Below are 16,468 nucleotides of genomic sequence, written 5' to 3'. Positions count from 1 at the left end.
TTTGCCTAAATGCTATCAAATGTGTTGCTGAAGTTGAAGAGTATGTCATTATCCTCCTAATTGTGCTTGTAGAGGGTGGATAGGCTCCGTAGTGTCAGATGAGTCACGCAGAAGCACACGCAACCTCTTATAGAGTCTGTATTTATATACTGTCATCCAGGAAAAGTCGCCTTTGTTACGTGCAATCCACAACAGCAAAAGATCAACAGACAACGATGATTCGCAATGAAAAACCTACTGTAAACAGAGTAAGTATTTTCCCTTTTAGAATACCATTACTTTCAAATGAAAGTACTTAAATCATCGATATTGCACTGGTCAATCTTGAATTCAGGCATTGTTTAGAAGCGTGATAGCCAAGCCTGATGTGGGAGGCTAGGAATCCAGACTTGGCAGACATTACACACCTGTTAAGTACTCTCTCGCTCAGAACAATGGGAGCACGTGCTTGACAGCAAAAGGTCTTGCTGCCCGATTTAGGTATTTTTTGCATTCAGAGCTCCACTCCCACGGTGCTCAATGAAACAGACCTCACATGCAGCGTTAACAGAAGGCAGAGAAAAACATTTAAGATTTAAAATGAAGACTAATCTACATTTAGACGTCAAATTTTCTTTCACAACGATCCACTTTCTCTCCAATTAATTTTGAAGCTAAATTTTACTAAACGATGTTGGAATACCGTAATATGAGATTAGAAATCCTAAGCCTCAAATTAAAGTTCTCAAGAAGGCACAATGGCAATCAGCTTTATATCAATGCAATCTTTTTTCCAAAGGGGAGGTGGGGGTTACAGGGAGGAAATTGGAGAGTCACACCCGAAAGCCAACAATGACAGGGTTGGCAGCAACATGGGAGAATGCTGCCCACCTGTCTGCTTGACAGCAAAGACGATTAGGTCAGGCTGACCGAACACGGGAAATAATTTATAAATAGAGAAACGATTAAGTAAAATTGGCTCTCTATTCTCATTCAAGTGAACTATTACTTTTCTTTCTCAATGGAATTATTACCATGTCTCGCATTTTCCTGCTAGAAACAAGGTCTTTCCCTGCTTGATTACATTTCTGTAAAAAGTCCATGTGAAATTATTTTTGCTTAAAACGGCTAGATCACTCCATGGCGCCAAACTGCCAGGAGGATACAGAGACCGTGCTAAGTTAAAAATATTTAGTTTTATTGATACTAGATAATGGTCTTGCACTTATCCAGCACCCCTTGTGATAAGAAATACTAAAGTGTTTTCACAGACAATGAAATAGTTTGAATCATAGTCACTCCTACAATGCAGGAAAGATAGCAACTAATCTGCAAACGGCAATGGAATAACGATCAAAAAAATATGTTTAAATTATGCTGATATAGTGATTAATATCGCCCATGACATCAACGGTACCTCACCTGGCCTTTGAAGTAGTACCACGGGATCTTTTCAGAGCAAAGACCTCAGGCAAGGCTTCAAGTAATGTTTCATCTTGAAGACACACCTCTGACAATGCAGCATTTCTTCAATACTAGCTTTTGTACTCAATTTCTTCAGCCTAGCTTTTGTGCTTAAATCTCAAGTTTGAAACTCATTGTTTACCATTTATGAGAGTGCTATTAATTAAGCACAAGTCTACAGTTGGGAATTTCTCACTCGCAAGAATTGGAGGCAATGAATTGAACTAATCTCCATACTTCACTGAAGTAGCAGGTTAAAGATGTTTCCTGATACTGCATAAGTCTCACAAGTCCTAGAAACTTGCATTAAAATTAAAAATTTAAGTCGGGCAGCCAGGAAGAATTTAGCCAGCCACATGCAATTCAGCAAATTAAATTAGGCTGAAAAAACCCATGCACAATAAGCACATACCATTAAATGAGAAATAAAGCAACTTAATAGCAAAGGCTGATGGGTTAGTACTAAAGCACATTGGCTTTTGCTATTTTCCTCGAATGTGGTAGACACACATTATGGGCAAGTGGGAAATCTGTTTATCTAATGGTTGGACCGTGGAATACTATCAAAGAGCAACTAATTAAAAGGCACAGATGAATTCAAGGGGAAACAAATGCATGAGAGAAAATATCCTAAAGTAAAGTGGGAGGAGGCTTGTATTATATTGCATGAATGCCATAGATAATTGGGCTGAATGCCTACTTCTGTGTTGTACATTCCAAAATCTAAAGAAGAAAACTTTTAATAATACATGCTCGTATTGACATAAATATCAAATAAGTTCAAAGAGTATGTTTTTATTTTAAAGGCACACTGTAATGCGATTTCCTTATTTGGTCCACAAATTCCTGACAATTTGCAAATAAAACAAAGAGTTTGGTGTTTAACAAGCCTCATATTTATATATACTTCATTATTCAGGCATATTTCAATAGTGAATGTGCTCAACAAATTCTCTATATTCACAATGTAACCCGTGATGTATGTGCATATATACAACGGGAACCAGCCAAAACAATTACTCAACATGTGATCTCAAATATCAGACAATGAGTTAAAAAATAAGGAAAATAACAAAATAAGAATGAAACGGCAGCCAAACATTTATACGTGATATTCAGAGGTTACAGTATTGAAAACACTAACATTTCTGGTGACAGAGTTTAGATGTGGTATAATTTACCACCATATGAAAAAAAGGACTAGGATTATTCCATCTGTTGCCACCCAATAATAAGCGAGTTCAGTATTCCAAAAAATGTAAGGAATCATGGGATTTGTCAAAGGTCACTGGTTATAAAGAAAAAACGAACAAAGCGCTGGCTGCATAAACTGTATGTAAATTCTTATCTTTATTCATGATTTATGTGTAAAAATATATTTAATCTGAGGAACAGGGGTGCCAGGTAGCGGGAGAGCAGGTGTAACAGTGAGAGAGAGGAAGCAGATGCCAGTGGGAGACAGGGGAGAGCGCACACAGACCCGCTCCTCATCCGCAGCCCGGGTCGAGCCCGTGTCCCCGGCGCCGCTCATTGGAAACACATATTGGAAACACTAATTTAAAAAGACATTGCACTGCTTGGTAAATAAAAGATGGAGACTGAAGAGAAATTTGATAATATCACAATAGAGAAAGTAGTTAAGAATTTGGCACACGGGCTCCCAAGAATGATTCCAAATCAAGTACATCCTTATGATCCGAAACAAACAGCATGATAACATGTACCATCCGGCCTCGCATAAGAAATGTCTTGAGTCATCGGAGGAACTACAAGCTCAAATACAAAGCTTAACAGTTATCAACAAGGTGATAAAAAAAAGCTTTGGGTGGAGAGACAGAAGAATCCAGCAACTGTATGGTGATCTGTCATGATTTTAATGCTGTTGTGAAGCAGAGTTAACCAGAAATACACTTACATTTTGATGGCCAATATCCCTGCTGTTATATTGAACAGCAAACCTGCCATAATGAAACCACACTGAAGGAAATAGCAAGGTTGGTGAACAAAGAAAATGGAGTTTATTGTTATATAGTGGTTAGTTGACTCCACGCTAACCACTGATCACCCGTCCACACTTGTTCTACATTAAACACTTTAATGTGTTTAATACTACACCATCTAGGCACTACACCTAGATGGTGTAGTGCCAGTAATATGTTTGTGGCTGCAGGAGTCAGTACTTTAGAAGCTATCCTAAGACACCACATGTATAAATTCATTTGCAGGATAAATGACTCTAAAAATGTGCTTATTGTGGCCTTGACAAACATAAGGGTTAGCACTACACGCTACGAATCCCAGCTGTGGAGACACTGGTATCGTTGTCTCGTTGTAGGACATTGATCATCTTTTTAATCTGGATTTTTAACTTAAGTATTGTGTTTTAAAAAATATATAAATTATGATGTTTTTATAAGTGATATACCAAGATTTTAAATGTATTTATGATATTTGATATGTAATGCTTTTTTAATGTAATGTTGCCCCTCGTCTGGACCTTGAGTCCGTAATAAAGTTTATTATTATTATTATTTAATCTACTCCCTACACACTAGGGGCAAATTACAGAAGCCAATTAACCTACAACCCCTCATGTCTTTGGGATATGGAAGGAAACAGGAGCACCCGGAGGAAACCCCCAAAAAAAGGAGTGTTTTCTTTCAGCAGGAATATAAAATGCATGTCAAAAGAAAGCATTGCAACCCACACTAACCTCAGTCGCCCTCATTCTCTTGAATGTGGCAACACAAAGTTGCATGTAGACAGACGGCTAAAATAGCATGGACAGCTGCCGAGAAAGGTTAATGGAATATCTTCCCATTTACACCTCGATGACAAGTAGGCAGAAATAACAACAAAGTCATGGTAGTTTAGATACAGCAAGAAAACAGGCCCTTTGGCCCACCAAGTCTGCACTGTCCAACAATCACCCATAAACCAGTTCCAGCCTACACAATAGGGGCAATTTTCAAAGGCTAATTAACCTGCAAGCCTGCACGTCTTTGGAATGTGGGAGGAAATCGGAGCATCCGTAGAAAACCCACGTGGTCACAGGGAGAAAGTACAAACTCCGTACAGTTTGCACCCATAGTCAGGATCGAACCCAGGTTTCTGGCGGTGTAAGGCAGCAAATCTACCGCTGTGCCATTCTACAGGTCATTCCTGAAGTACTGGGAGCAGTTCTAGGCATCCTGGTATGGATATGCTGGGTTTACAGATTGGAAAGCAGATTTATCTAGACGTTTAGATGCAAGAGATGTCTTGGTTCAAGTCTGTGTAGGGGCTCATGTTGTCGACCTCTCCGTGGTGAGCCCCGCCAACTGACCTCAGTCAGGCGAACGGCAACAAACTGAGACAACAGCAGCGCCGCAGCTTGGCGCCAACCTGGAGCATGCGCCCTTTTTAGGGCGCGCTCCTGCGGATGTCGAACCGGATGGCATCACGCTGCTGCAGACGTCTGTTGCCTCAAACTCAAGAAAAATAAGTCTGTATAATATTAACAGGAATTACCTTGGGGAAATAAAGCGGTTTCTGCTATTTAGGGAGTCTGTGGCTTGGGGGCATTGTCTAAATATCAGCTACACCAGGGGTCGGCAACCTACAGCCCCCGGGCCAAATGCGGCCCGTAACCCGAAATCATCTGGCCCGCAGACAAATTTTTACCCTGTAGTCATCCGGCCCGTCGAGCACAGCTGACCTCTGGCTGTACCACATCCTGCGCACGGCCACGCACCTTCTGTAAACACGTTTAAGAAAGAACTGCAGATGCTGGAAAAATCGAAGGTAGACAAAAATGCTGGAGAAACTCAGCGGGTGAGACATGCAAGGATTGCATGAGGCTGCCTCACCCACTGAGTTTCTCCAGCATTTTTATCTACCTTCTGTGAACACGTGATTTGATGCCTGCCATCCGGGGCGGGATCCGTGTGTACACGTGATAGATGTGGCCCGCCATCCACTCACAGACATGCGTACTGGCCCCTACACAGAACAAGGGTTGCCGACCCCCGATTTACACCTTTCAGCAATAATGTCAGCAAACACTTTCACATGCAAATGTCAGTAGAAATTTGGAACACTTGTGCAATGATGTCAGTTTGTCTCAGTTAAGACTTTACTTGGGGCCGTAATAGAATTAAAAATAACTATAAACCATTCTGTGAAGTCATGAATCCCACTCCCATAAACTGTTATAGCCAATTAATCACCCCTAACCATTCATAATTCTATATACACAATTAAAAAAGCAATAAAAATCGGACACAATGTACTTGGACTACCAGACTCAATAAATATTCCCTGAAATGAGTCATGGTTCAAAGAATTTCTTTGTATATTTCTGGCCACAACTATCCAAAAGCAACCTGCTGCAGTTGCTGGAAGTCTCTAAACTAAACAGAAACTGCTGCAAATGCTCAGTAGATCAGGTAACATTTATCAAAAATAGGAAAATAATTGACATATGAAAGATAATTGACACAAGGAAGATCATTGATCGAAGTGTAAACACTTCCTTAATCCACAGACGCTGGCTGACCTGCTGAGCATTTGCGTATTTCCAATCTTTATTCCTGGCCACAATTAATTGATGCACAGAACCAGTCCGATTTTTGTGACTTCAATGAACAAATGTTTCTGTAGATACCTCCAAGGAACAAGGAGATCAAGCGTAAGTAAAAGTATTCTCTCTTTTTTTTCTGCATGACAACAATAAGGCAAAACAAGGTAGCGTGCTTTAATGACTACTGTCCAGTGGCTCTGACATCCACCATTCAGAGCTTTTAGAGGCTCTTCATGCCGCACATCCTCTTCAATCTCCCAGACAGCCCTGATTGACTGCAGTTCGCCTTTCGTCACAACTCCACAGCTGATGTGGCCTTACATTCATCCCTCGAACATCTGAGGAAGACAGCAACATCGGACTCCTATTAATTGACAATAGCTCCGCCTTCATAACATTATATTTCCAATGAAACATATCCAAATTCCTTGAACTAGGACTCAACACCTCCTCGGCACCAGGATCCTCGACTTCCTGGCCACAATCAGTAAGTTAGGTGACAAAACATTCGCCATGATAACTCTCAACACTAATGCCTCGCAAGGCTATGTTCTCAACCTCACAATTGAGTGGCCAAATTTTGCTCTAACTTCATTTACAAGATTGCAGATGAACCACTGTAGCAAGCCGGATCACAAACAATGACAGGACAGAGTATGGCAAGGAGATAGAGCGCTATGTAAAATGGTATCAACAGCAACCTCTCCTCAATGTCAGCAAAACAACCAAGCAAGACTTCAGGGGACGGGGTGGAGTACATCCCCCAGTCTGTATCAACAGTGCTGAAGCAGGATGGCCGAGAGCATCTAATTACCGTCTTTAATCAATCTGTAAATGTCATCAATAATTTGTCTTGGTCCAACGATATTGACACTATGACCAATAAAGCACACTAATGTTCTAAGTCTAAGGAAATTCAGCAGGTCTCCCTATCAATGTCTGTAAGTGCACCATAGAAAGCATCCCATCACAGCTTGGTTTGGCAACAGCTCTGCCCATGACCGCAATAAATTGCAGACAGTTGTGAACTCGCCCCAGGCGTTCACGCAAACTAGCCTCCCTCAGCCCCCATTATTGACTTCATCTACACTTCACATAGCCTCTGGAAAGCAGCCAACATAATCGAGGTCACCTCACCCTGGTCATTCTCCCTTCTCTCCTGTCCCGTCAGACAGAAGATACAAAAGCTTGAAAGCACGTACCAGCAGAGTCAAAATGTGCTTCTTCCCGGTGTTGTCGGGCTTATGAATGGACCTCTCATATGCTACGGGTGTAATGCCAATCTACCTCATGGCAGCCCTTGCAATTTTATTTAAATCTGCCGTTTTCTCTGCAGCTGTAACATGATATTCTACACACTGTTCATTTTCTCTCTGGAACTACCGTTGTACTCTCATAAAGTATGACTTGCTTGGATATCACACAAAACAAAGGTTTTCACTATATCTTGGTAAACACCACAATACCTATACCTGCATTCTCCCCATATCCCCTGACTCTGTTATCTTTAAGAGCTCTATCTAACTCTCTCTTGAAAGATTCCAGAGAATTAGCCTCCACTGATTTCTGAGGCAGAGAATTCCACAGATTCACAGCCCTCTGTGTGAAAACGTTTTTCCTCATCCTCCTGCTGTTTATACAGTTCAACATGTGGTCAATGCAGGATTGACTCAAAACATCGACATAGACCATTTGCCTCCAATGACATTGTTTGATCCAATGAGTTATTAACGTTCTGATCTTTGTTCTGAGATTCCAGGATCTGTAGTCTCTATTATCTTCATTGTTTAAACAAGGTCTGAAAGGTTAGATCACATGGAACCCAAGGTGTCAGTCAATTAGCATATTTGGCTTAGAGGAAGGGGTCCTGATGAAGAAAATTCGTTCCGCGATCCCGCTCCCGTTTGTTTTTAAGTTGCTGGTCGATTGCATCGCTGGATTGAAGTTAAACGCGACATCTAATGCCTTCAACATCACGGATCGCAAGTGCAGGACAAAACAAACGGTATGTCACTTATTTAACATATTATCTTGCTTTTTGGTGCGACTTCATTTTAATCTTACGATGCCAAAAATGTTATTTAGGCCCCAATACGAATCGGCCATGTCTTGCCTGCCGATAGGGGCTTAAATCTTGGCAGCGGCCACATTCCAATCAATCACAATCCAGAAACATCCACTCTCAAGATAATCAAATTCATTGTTTTTGCACAATCATGTCATAAGAACATCTAAATTATCTATATTTTGTGTTATTGTCTATCCATGATCAATATTCTAATATTAAATATCCACAGTGCCGTTCTAGTCAGATGTATCATGCAAAAAATTATGATTTTGATTCTCTTGAGAGTGGATGTTTCTGGATTAATTTATGGGAATTAAACATTAAATTAGTTCAATTTGGCATACAAATTCATGACAAAGTGAGATTTAAAAGGGCCGAATGGCCTACTCCTGCACCTATTTTCTATGTTATATTGTGAATTCTTGTGTGAATGGGATCAGTTTGTTATTTGGTAATTGGATGCTTAGGCTAATTTAAAAAAATAGCATTTTCTTAAGGAATGGATAGATGTTTAGATCTAGTAAATTGAATTTACATGAATTTAATTGCTTTGATGAAACTGATGAACTGACGAATATGATTTTTTTGTTGTGTTTTTAATATTTGTTTTAATGTTTAACTATCATTTCTACTATTTTTCTCTAAAACTGCAAATAATAACTTGTTTCCGTTAATGCTGTTCAGTAATTTTTTTTCTTTACATTTTAAACAGATGTCTCCGAAGAAGAAATGCAAAATTGTCAATCCAAATGCCAAGCCTGGCATAGCTAGAGCTCACCTTGAAGTGAATGTCTCCGTCATGCCCGTAGTCTAAGAGGAATCTTAAAAATGGACACATTTTGTACTTGCATACCTCATTTGGAAAAAGTCTGTCTGAAACTGAGAGATGGCAGAGTTCACATTTCTCTTTGTAGGATGCAGAAGGCTGCCATTTGTTGCTGTTAACTCAAGGGTGAGGACTCTCGTTAACCGGACTTTGCTTAAGTTTAAAAAAACTCAGCAATCCCAAGGAACTTGGAACATTTATGAAAATTTGTGATTAAACTTTTAAACTTCCAGAAGGCAGTCAACACATTTCTTTAGAGTTGCTATTGGTTACAATCAGAGGAGTATGATGATGCTACTGATTATGATATGTCAAGGTACCAGCTAGCAGCTGATCTTCTCCATAAATGTTGTAATTAGCTACAATTAGGCAACTAACTAATTATATGATACACAAAAAAGCTGGAGAAACTCAGCGGGTGCAGCAGCATCTATGGAGCGAAGGAAATAGGCAACGTTTCGGGCCGAAACCCTTCTTCAGACTGATCGGGGGCGGGGGTGGGCGGGGACAAGAAAGGAAAAAGGAGGAGGAGCCCGAAGGCTGGGGGATGGGAGGAGACAGCAGGGGGACAGAGGAAGGGGAGGAGACAGCAAGGACTAACAAAATTGGGAGAATTCGATGTTCTTGCCCCCAGGATGCAGAAGAATCCCCAAACGGAATATGAGGTGCTGTTCCTCCAATTTCCGGTGCTGCTCGCTGTGGCCATGGAGGAGACCCAGGACAGAGAGGTCGGAGACGGAGTGGGAGGGGGAGTTGAAGTGCTGAGCCACCGGGAGGTCAGCTTGGTTATTGCGGACCGAGCGGAGGTGTTCGGCGAAACGATCGCCCAACCTCCGCTTGGTCTTGCCGATAACTAATTATATGCTTTAATTTCAGGTCATCCAAGTAAGATGTTTCATATTCAGAATGCTTCAATCTATAATAACGCAAAATTGCATTCAGTTCTCTTAATTTTTAAGAAAGATATGGGCTTTTATGTCAATTGACTGTCCACGATCACAGCTTTTGTGTTAAGTCAATGGAAAAGCAATAGGGAATAAGATGCTAATTTCCGAGTATGAAAATGACCATAACCTTTATAATACTAAAGATATGAAAGTAAATTAGGTACCAAATTAAAGTTATTTTATACTTTATCTGATGGGATAAATATCAGGCTTGATTTTTAAAATCTCAAAATTTTGTAACATTCCTACAATGCTCCACTCGAATCGATGCAAAGTATGTGGTCTCAATGCACACATGCCAAGCAACAAACAAAAAAGGATTGCACCAGTTTAAGGGTGGATAGCTCCACCAGTGCTCTGGATTCTAATTCAAAATCCATAGGAAGAACATTGCTGCAAAGGTTTTTCTGCCCATAAATGCACTAACAAGACAAAGTATATCATGTTTCTCCTCATCCTTAATCATGTTCAACCAATGCACATACAAAATTAGCTCCCGTGAACCCAGCTCAGTACACAAGCTATTTACATCTGCAGAGAAGGGACAAAGATTTATGAGAGTGTTTCAAGAATTTTATTGCGGGGATGTTGCTAGGGCTCAACATTTTCAGTTATGCAGAAAGATTAGATGGGCTTGAAGTTAACTTGATTATACAGCAGATAGACAAAAATGTTGGAGAAGCTCAGCGGGTGCAGCATCATCTATGGAGCGAAGGAAATAGGAAGTTTAGGCGAAGGAAAATGTATTGATTATACAGCAGCCTGAAGGATGGCGTCTAAAATGATAGGTGTAGAATGCGAAACGGAACCTAATTTCCTAAACTGAGAGGTATACAGACCAATTAACTGACAAAAAAGATTTTCAGTTGCCAGAGGTGCAACTTTCCCACATCCAGCACCCGCTATTGTGCCACCAAACCACCTCATGCCCTCTCCCGTATCCAGCCCTCTAAAATCCTCCACCAGAGCTACATAGATAGAAACCCACGACAACTGCAATCAGACACACACACAAATATCAGCACCCCATTACTCTCCCATACACAGGACACCCAACTCTCCACTACGATAAGTAACACACCCCCCCATCCACTGTACAAAAACACCAGTTCCTCTCGCGCCCTGTACAAGGCGGGGGTGTATTTGAGAGCCTCTCCTCTCCCTGTGGTACTCACTATTGCTGGACTTAAGATCTCGGTGGATGATCGGCACGATGCCCTCGGCGTGAAGGTAGCTCATGCCCCTGGCGATCTGCACGGCCCAGTTGACGAGGGTGCGGGGCGGGATGCGGCGGCCGGCCAGCGCTCGGTTGAGGGGGCCTCCCTGCGCGTACTCCATCACCAAGCACAGGTTGGGTTCCTGCAAGCAGACCCCGCGCAACGCGATGATGTTGCGGTGCCGCAACATGGAGAAGAGCCTGGCCTCCCGCCGGGCGCTCTCGGCCATCGCTCCGGCCTCCTCGTCAGGGTCGCGGCGAGCCGCCTTCACGGCCACGGGCTGCCCCCGCCAGGTGCCGCGGTACACCTTGCCGAAGCCGCCCACGCCGATAATCTCCTGCAGGCTCAACTGGCTGAACTCGATCTCGGTGGTCTGGGCCCCGGCCTGTCCTCCATGCTCGCCCGCCTTCGGCCTGGGCCGCGCCGGCTGGCGAGTCACATAATTGGCCGGGAAGATGCCGACCCGCTCGCCGATCTTGCCCGTCCACCAGCCCTCGTCGCCCGACACCTTGGCGTCGGTGGACAGCACCTCCAGCACGTCTCCCCGCCGCAGGCTCAGCTCGTCCTCGGCGCTTGCCTCATACTCGAACACCGCCGTCCAGAACGGCCCGGCTGCGGGCCCGAGGCCGAGGCCGGAGTCGGGGCCCGGGCTGCCTGGTCCGCCGCCATCCCGCTCCACGGCCTCCGGGTTGAACAGGCCCTCGAAGGGGTCCATAGCCACCGCGCCGCCGCGGCCTCGGGTCGCGCTCATGGGCCGAGCCGGGCGAGAGGAGCAGCAACAGCAGCAGCAGCGGCGGCCGCCTTCAGCCCCCCCGCCGCCGCCGCCCGGCCCCGCGCCCGCTCCGGCTCCATGGACACGGCCCCGCTCCCCAGGAATTCCGCTCGCCGCCGCTCCGCGATGCTGCAGCCCCCGAGCCGGGGGCAACAGGTGACCTGCGCTGAGCTGCCTTCGCCTCGGCGGCAGGGTTACTGGCGGTCACCCACCGCCCGCCCGACGGCCCGCCCTAGCGACGCGCCTCCCGGCCCGCTGCCGCCTATTGGACTGACTTCATCACCTGACGGGTGGAGAGGGCGGGCTGTATCAAAGGTGGGCGGTGGGAGGAGGGAGGAGGATGGAGGGACCAAGCAGTGGAAAGATGGTAGGTCCAAAGATCAATAGAAGGAAAGGAGTGGAGGAGTAGTTCCAAAGTTCAGTGGAAAGAAAGGTTAGGTGGAGGAGGAGTGGGTCCAAAGATCAGTGGAAGGAAATGTTTGGAGGAGGAGGATGAGGTCGTAAGATCAATGTAGACACACACAAGGAACTGCAGATGCTGATTTACAACGCGTTAGGTCACGACACGTAGGGTCATACAACATCCCTGGAGGACAAGGATAGGCGATTTTTCAGATTGGAACTCTTCAGACCTTTCTTCTGAATAATTACCAGGCATAAAGATAGTGGAAAGGAATAAGAATTTAATTGTCCGACCCAAAACGTCCCCTATCCATGTCCTCCAGAGATACTGCTTGACCCACTGAACTACTCCAGTACTTTGTAGGTTTTTATTGTAAACTAGCATCTGCAGTTCCTTGATTTAACTGTCTAAATAATGTAATTGTCTTTGTCCGGTGCATATAACAATTAAAGAGTCATGACTCTCTGGAGAAGGGAAGGTAGCAGGCGATGAGGCCTGAGGCAGATTAGCAATGATCATATTGAATGGGGGAGCAAGGGGCCAAATTGCCTACTACTGATTCACATAGAGTTGTAGAGCTATGCAGCACAGAAATAGTCCCTGTCTACCATGTCCATTCCAATAAAGTTGCCATACAGGGAATTTGCCTGCATTTGGCCCAGAGCCCTCTGAACATTTCTTATTTATATATCTATCCAAATGCATTTTGAAAGTCATAATTGTATCCACTTCTATAGATTCTTCTGGCTGTTCATTCTAGACAGGGACCACCATCTGTGTGAAGGAGTTGCCCCTGAGATCCTTCTTAAATGTCTCCCTCTCACCTTAAGTCTATGCCCGCTTGTTTTAGAATCATCTACCTTGGGGAAAAACTTATCACCACCCTTCATAAGAGCATTTTTTCCCTCAGTTATATTGTCTTATCCCCAATCCTCTCCATTTAACAATCTAAACTGATCATGATTCAACAACTCCTCTTAACCTATTTGCTTCAATCGGGTTAACCGTCAGCCCAGGGCTGTCGGTTAACCCGGCGGGACAGGCAGCATTGAGGTGGAGTTAGTGCTGCTTCTCCGCGCTGGCTGTAAGCCTGGGGCCGCCACTACTCCGGGCCAGTGTCCCCTAAGTCCTGGGTCACCCCGGACATCTCCGGCCGTCCCCAGACAGGGATGGGGCACTCGGGAGGGGGCAGGGATGGTCCAGTAGCGATTCAACAGCACTTGGAGCGCCGGAGACCCGGGTTTGACCCCGACTACGGATGAAATGCAGGTCTGTATGCACGCAGCAGCTGAGCTGTCGAGAATGTTTATCGCGAATAACCTATGCAGGCAGAATACCGAACTCACTTCTTGTCACGACATCTTTGGAATTCAGATCTTATTACCAAGCTTGGATTTAGGACGAATTGAGTTATGAGCCAAGTTGTCATGAAACTAAATGGAGCATCATTGGACAGATTGTTGATAACCAAGTGTAATTTGATAGCACATCGGAGTCATTTTCACCCACTTTTCCATTAATTGTCACAACGTTTAAAAAAAAAAACATTTGGGCAGGTACATGGATAGGTTTAGAAGGATGTGGACCAAATGCAGGCAGGTGGGACTAGTTTAGATTAGGTATGTTGGTCACCGTGGGCAAGTTGGGCCGAATAGGAGTCTAATTGAACAGGACTGGTAATCAGCTGTAATTAATTACACCTGGCTTTTCATTGAATCATACAACATTTCAGCACCTCTTATCCATTCTAACTGTGATACTCACTTACACAAATCCCATTTGCCCACATGAGGCCTGTATCCCTCTTTGTCTTTCCTACCAAAGAGAAACGTATCCATCAGATTTCCTTCAAATATCTCATTGCTCAGCTTAAACCTGCATCCTGTGGTTTTAGATTCTCGTACCCTCAGAAAAAAGATTCTAACTGTATACCCCATCTTTGCCCCTCATAATTTTATAAATCACCATAGGTCAACCCTTACTGCCTATTTCCAAGAAAGATAAACCCAGCCTATATAATTCCTTCATATGACTACAGAATCTCTTCTGCATCTCTCTATTGCTACCACAATCTTCCTTGGAGTTGTGACAGTTCCTTGGAATATATATTATCCTTAGCAGATAACATATATTCAGCAAATATAGTGGTCATGGACAGAAGCATATGTGGTAGATTGCTGAGAATTAGATCTAATAGGTTTATTCCTCACAATGGTACTCTCATCACCTGCTGAAAACTCATCGACAACTATGTCCTCAGAAATCAGCCATACTGGGACACTCTTGATGAAGGATGTTGAAGATCCTAATCTGCAGCTTATTCCAAATGTGGAGAACTGATTCATCAGATAGTAGGTGTTAATATGCAAGCCATGTATAATTTAACATCATACGGGTAAATGGGATTGAGACTTCCTATTGCCCTATACCACTCCACTGCCTTATCCGGAGGGTCTGTACTGTCTATGAAAAGAGCACATTTGCAATAATTATTGACAACCTATGACATTCTCTGAATGGCATGATTCTGTGACCACCGCAGTATAGCTTTCTCAATTTAATACAGATCCAGTGTTTCATGAGGAGGAACTGGACCAAGTGTAAGATTGTTGGGGTTAAACCTGGGGTAGTGCATCCAGTTATATTGCATAACTTGCCAGAGGATAGATAAGGCCTGTGCATTATAAGTCCAGCAACTGAACAAATATGATCAAGGCATATGAAAACAAACTGGCAGTAGAGAAAAACGTGAGGCATGTTTGAGAGCAGATGATACATTGCCATCTGGTGGTTAGTGGTGACCAGCCACTCTGCCATAGATTCCCACACAAACACAGGATATCAATTTTGCATAAGTCACTCTTGTTAACACTAAGAGCTCTTAGAAACATATAATACAACTTCACGGCCATGTGTTTTCCCCAGTGTTTTCCCAAATTTTAAGATGTGCGTTAAATGATATTAAAAACATTTAATCGTAAAAGTCACAATTCATTTTTTGAGATTGAAGGGGTCTTTCAGTTAATGCAAAGATTAAAATCTTTCCTATCTCCATTGCCTGGAATCAATGAAAACAACAAGGGATCTCAAAGTTTTAAAAGCAACAAACACAGTACAAACAAACATAGTACAGCACAGAAACAGGCCATGCAACCCATAATGTCTGTGCTGATATTTTTCTGTGCTAAAAATGCTTATGTTTTCATAAAAGCATTATCAAAGCAAACACCAAACCACAAAAATCTTTTTTTTTTTTTTTTTTTTATATTTTTATTATTATTGGAGATAAGTACATAGTCTATTACATCATTACTGTCTTACATTTTTAAAATGATAACATTGACAGTTATTATTACATTGTCTCCAATATTTTTTACATTTTTCTTCGTTTTTTTTTTATAACTAGATAGAACTAAAAGGATAGGTGAAATAGAGGGAAAGAAGAGGGAAAGAGAGGGGGAAAATAAAAAAAATAAAAATAAAAAAAAAAAAAAAAAAAAAAAAAAGAGAGAGGGGTGAAAAAGGTAATTAAGGAAGAATGGAAAAGTTTGTTTAAGTTTAAAGACATCATTCGAGATATGTTCGTATATTTCAAAGTGTAGTATTTCATCCAATCTTTAGTCCGGGTGCTAGTCAGGTTCCTGTGCTGATCTATTCTGTGCCCTTCAAGTACTCAATAAAAGGAGACCATGTTCCAACGAATAATTCCTGTTTGTCCAACAGGGCAAGTCTAATTCTTTCCACGTTTAAGGTCTCCGTCATTTCTATAATCCACATTCTGATTGTGGGGGCCGTAGGGCCTTTCCAAAATTTTAGGATTAATTTTTTTCCTGTTATTAAACTGTAATCGATAAAGTTTCTTTGTGTTATTCTAAGTGTTTGATTTAATTCTAATATTCCGAGTATTATTAATTTTGAGTTTGGTTCCAGTTGTGTTTTGGTTACTTTGGATATTATACTAAAAAATATTTACCCAAAAATTTTTAATTTTTGTACAGCTTGTAAACATGTGCGATAACGTAGCTTCTGAATGTTGACATTTATCACATATAGGTGAGATATGTTGAAAAATTTTATGTAATTTTGTTTTGGCGTAATGTAACCTATGTATTACTTTAAATTGTATTAGAGAGTGTCTGGCGTTTAGTGAACACTGATGTATGTATTGTAAACTTTCTTCCCAAGTGTCTTTCGTTATTACCTGATTTAATTCTTTTTCCCATGCTTGTCT

General features: G+C 42.5%; 1 protein-coding gene across 2 annotated transcripts in view; it reads right to left on the bottom strand.

The window, feature by feature from the left end:
* Positions 1 to 12,081, bottom strand: part of map3k21 (mitogen-activated protein kinase kinase kinase 21) — a 97,558-nt gene extending 85,477 nt beyond the window's left edge. Inside the window, exon 1 of one of the 2 annotated variants that reach the window (XR_008723848.1) lies at positions 11,021 to 12,081. Coding sequence is in view for 1 of the 2 variants with exons in the window: in XM_055639230.1 (XP_055495205.1) it covers positions 11,021 to 11,813 (793 nt within the window). In the remaining variant the exon portion in view is untranslated. The remainder of the gene's footprint in view (positions 1 to 11,020) is intronic. The other variant, XM_055639230.1, reaches the window with a different exon arrangement.
* Between the last annotated feature and the right edge of the window lie 4,387 nt (positions 12,082 to 16,468).

The sequence above is a fragment of the Leucoraja erinacea genome, chromosome 8 (genome assembly GCF_028641065.1).
Source record: "Leucoraja erinacea ecotype New England chromosome 8, Leri_hhj_1, whole genome shotgun sequence".
Lineage (NCBI taxonomy): Eukaryota > Metazoa > Chordata > Chondrichthyes > Rajiformes > Rajidae > Leucoraja > Leucoraja erinaceus.
This window is presented reverse-complemented; position numbering and strand designations above follow the sequence as displayed.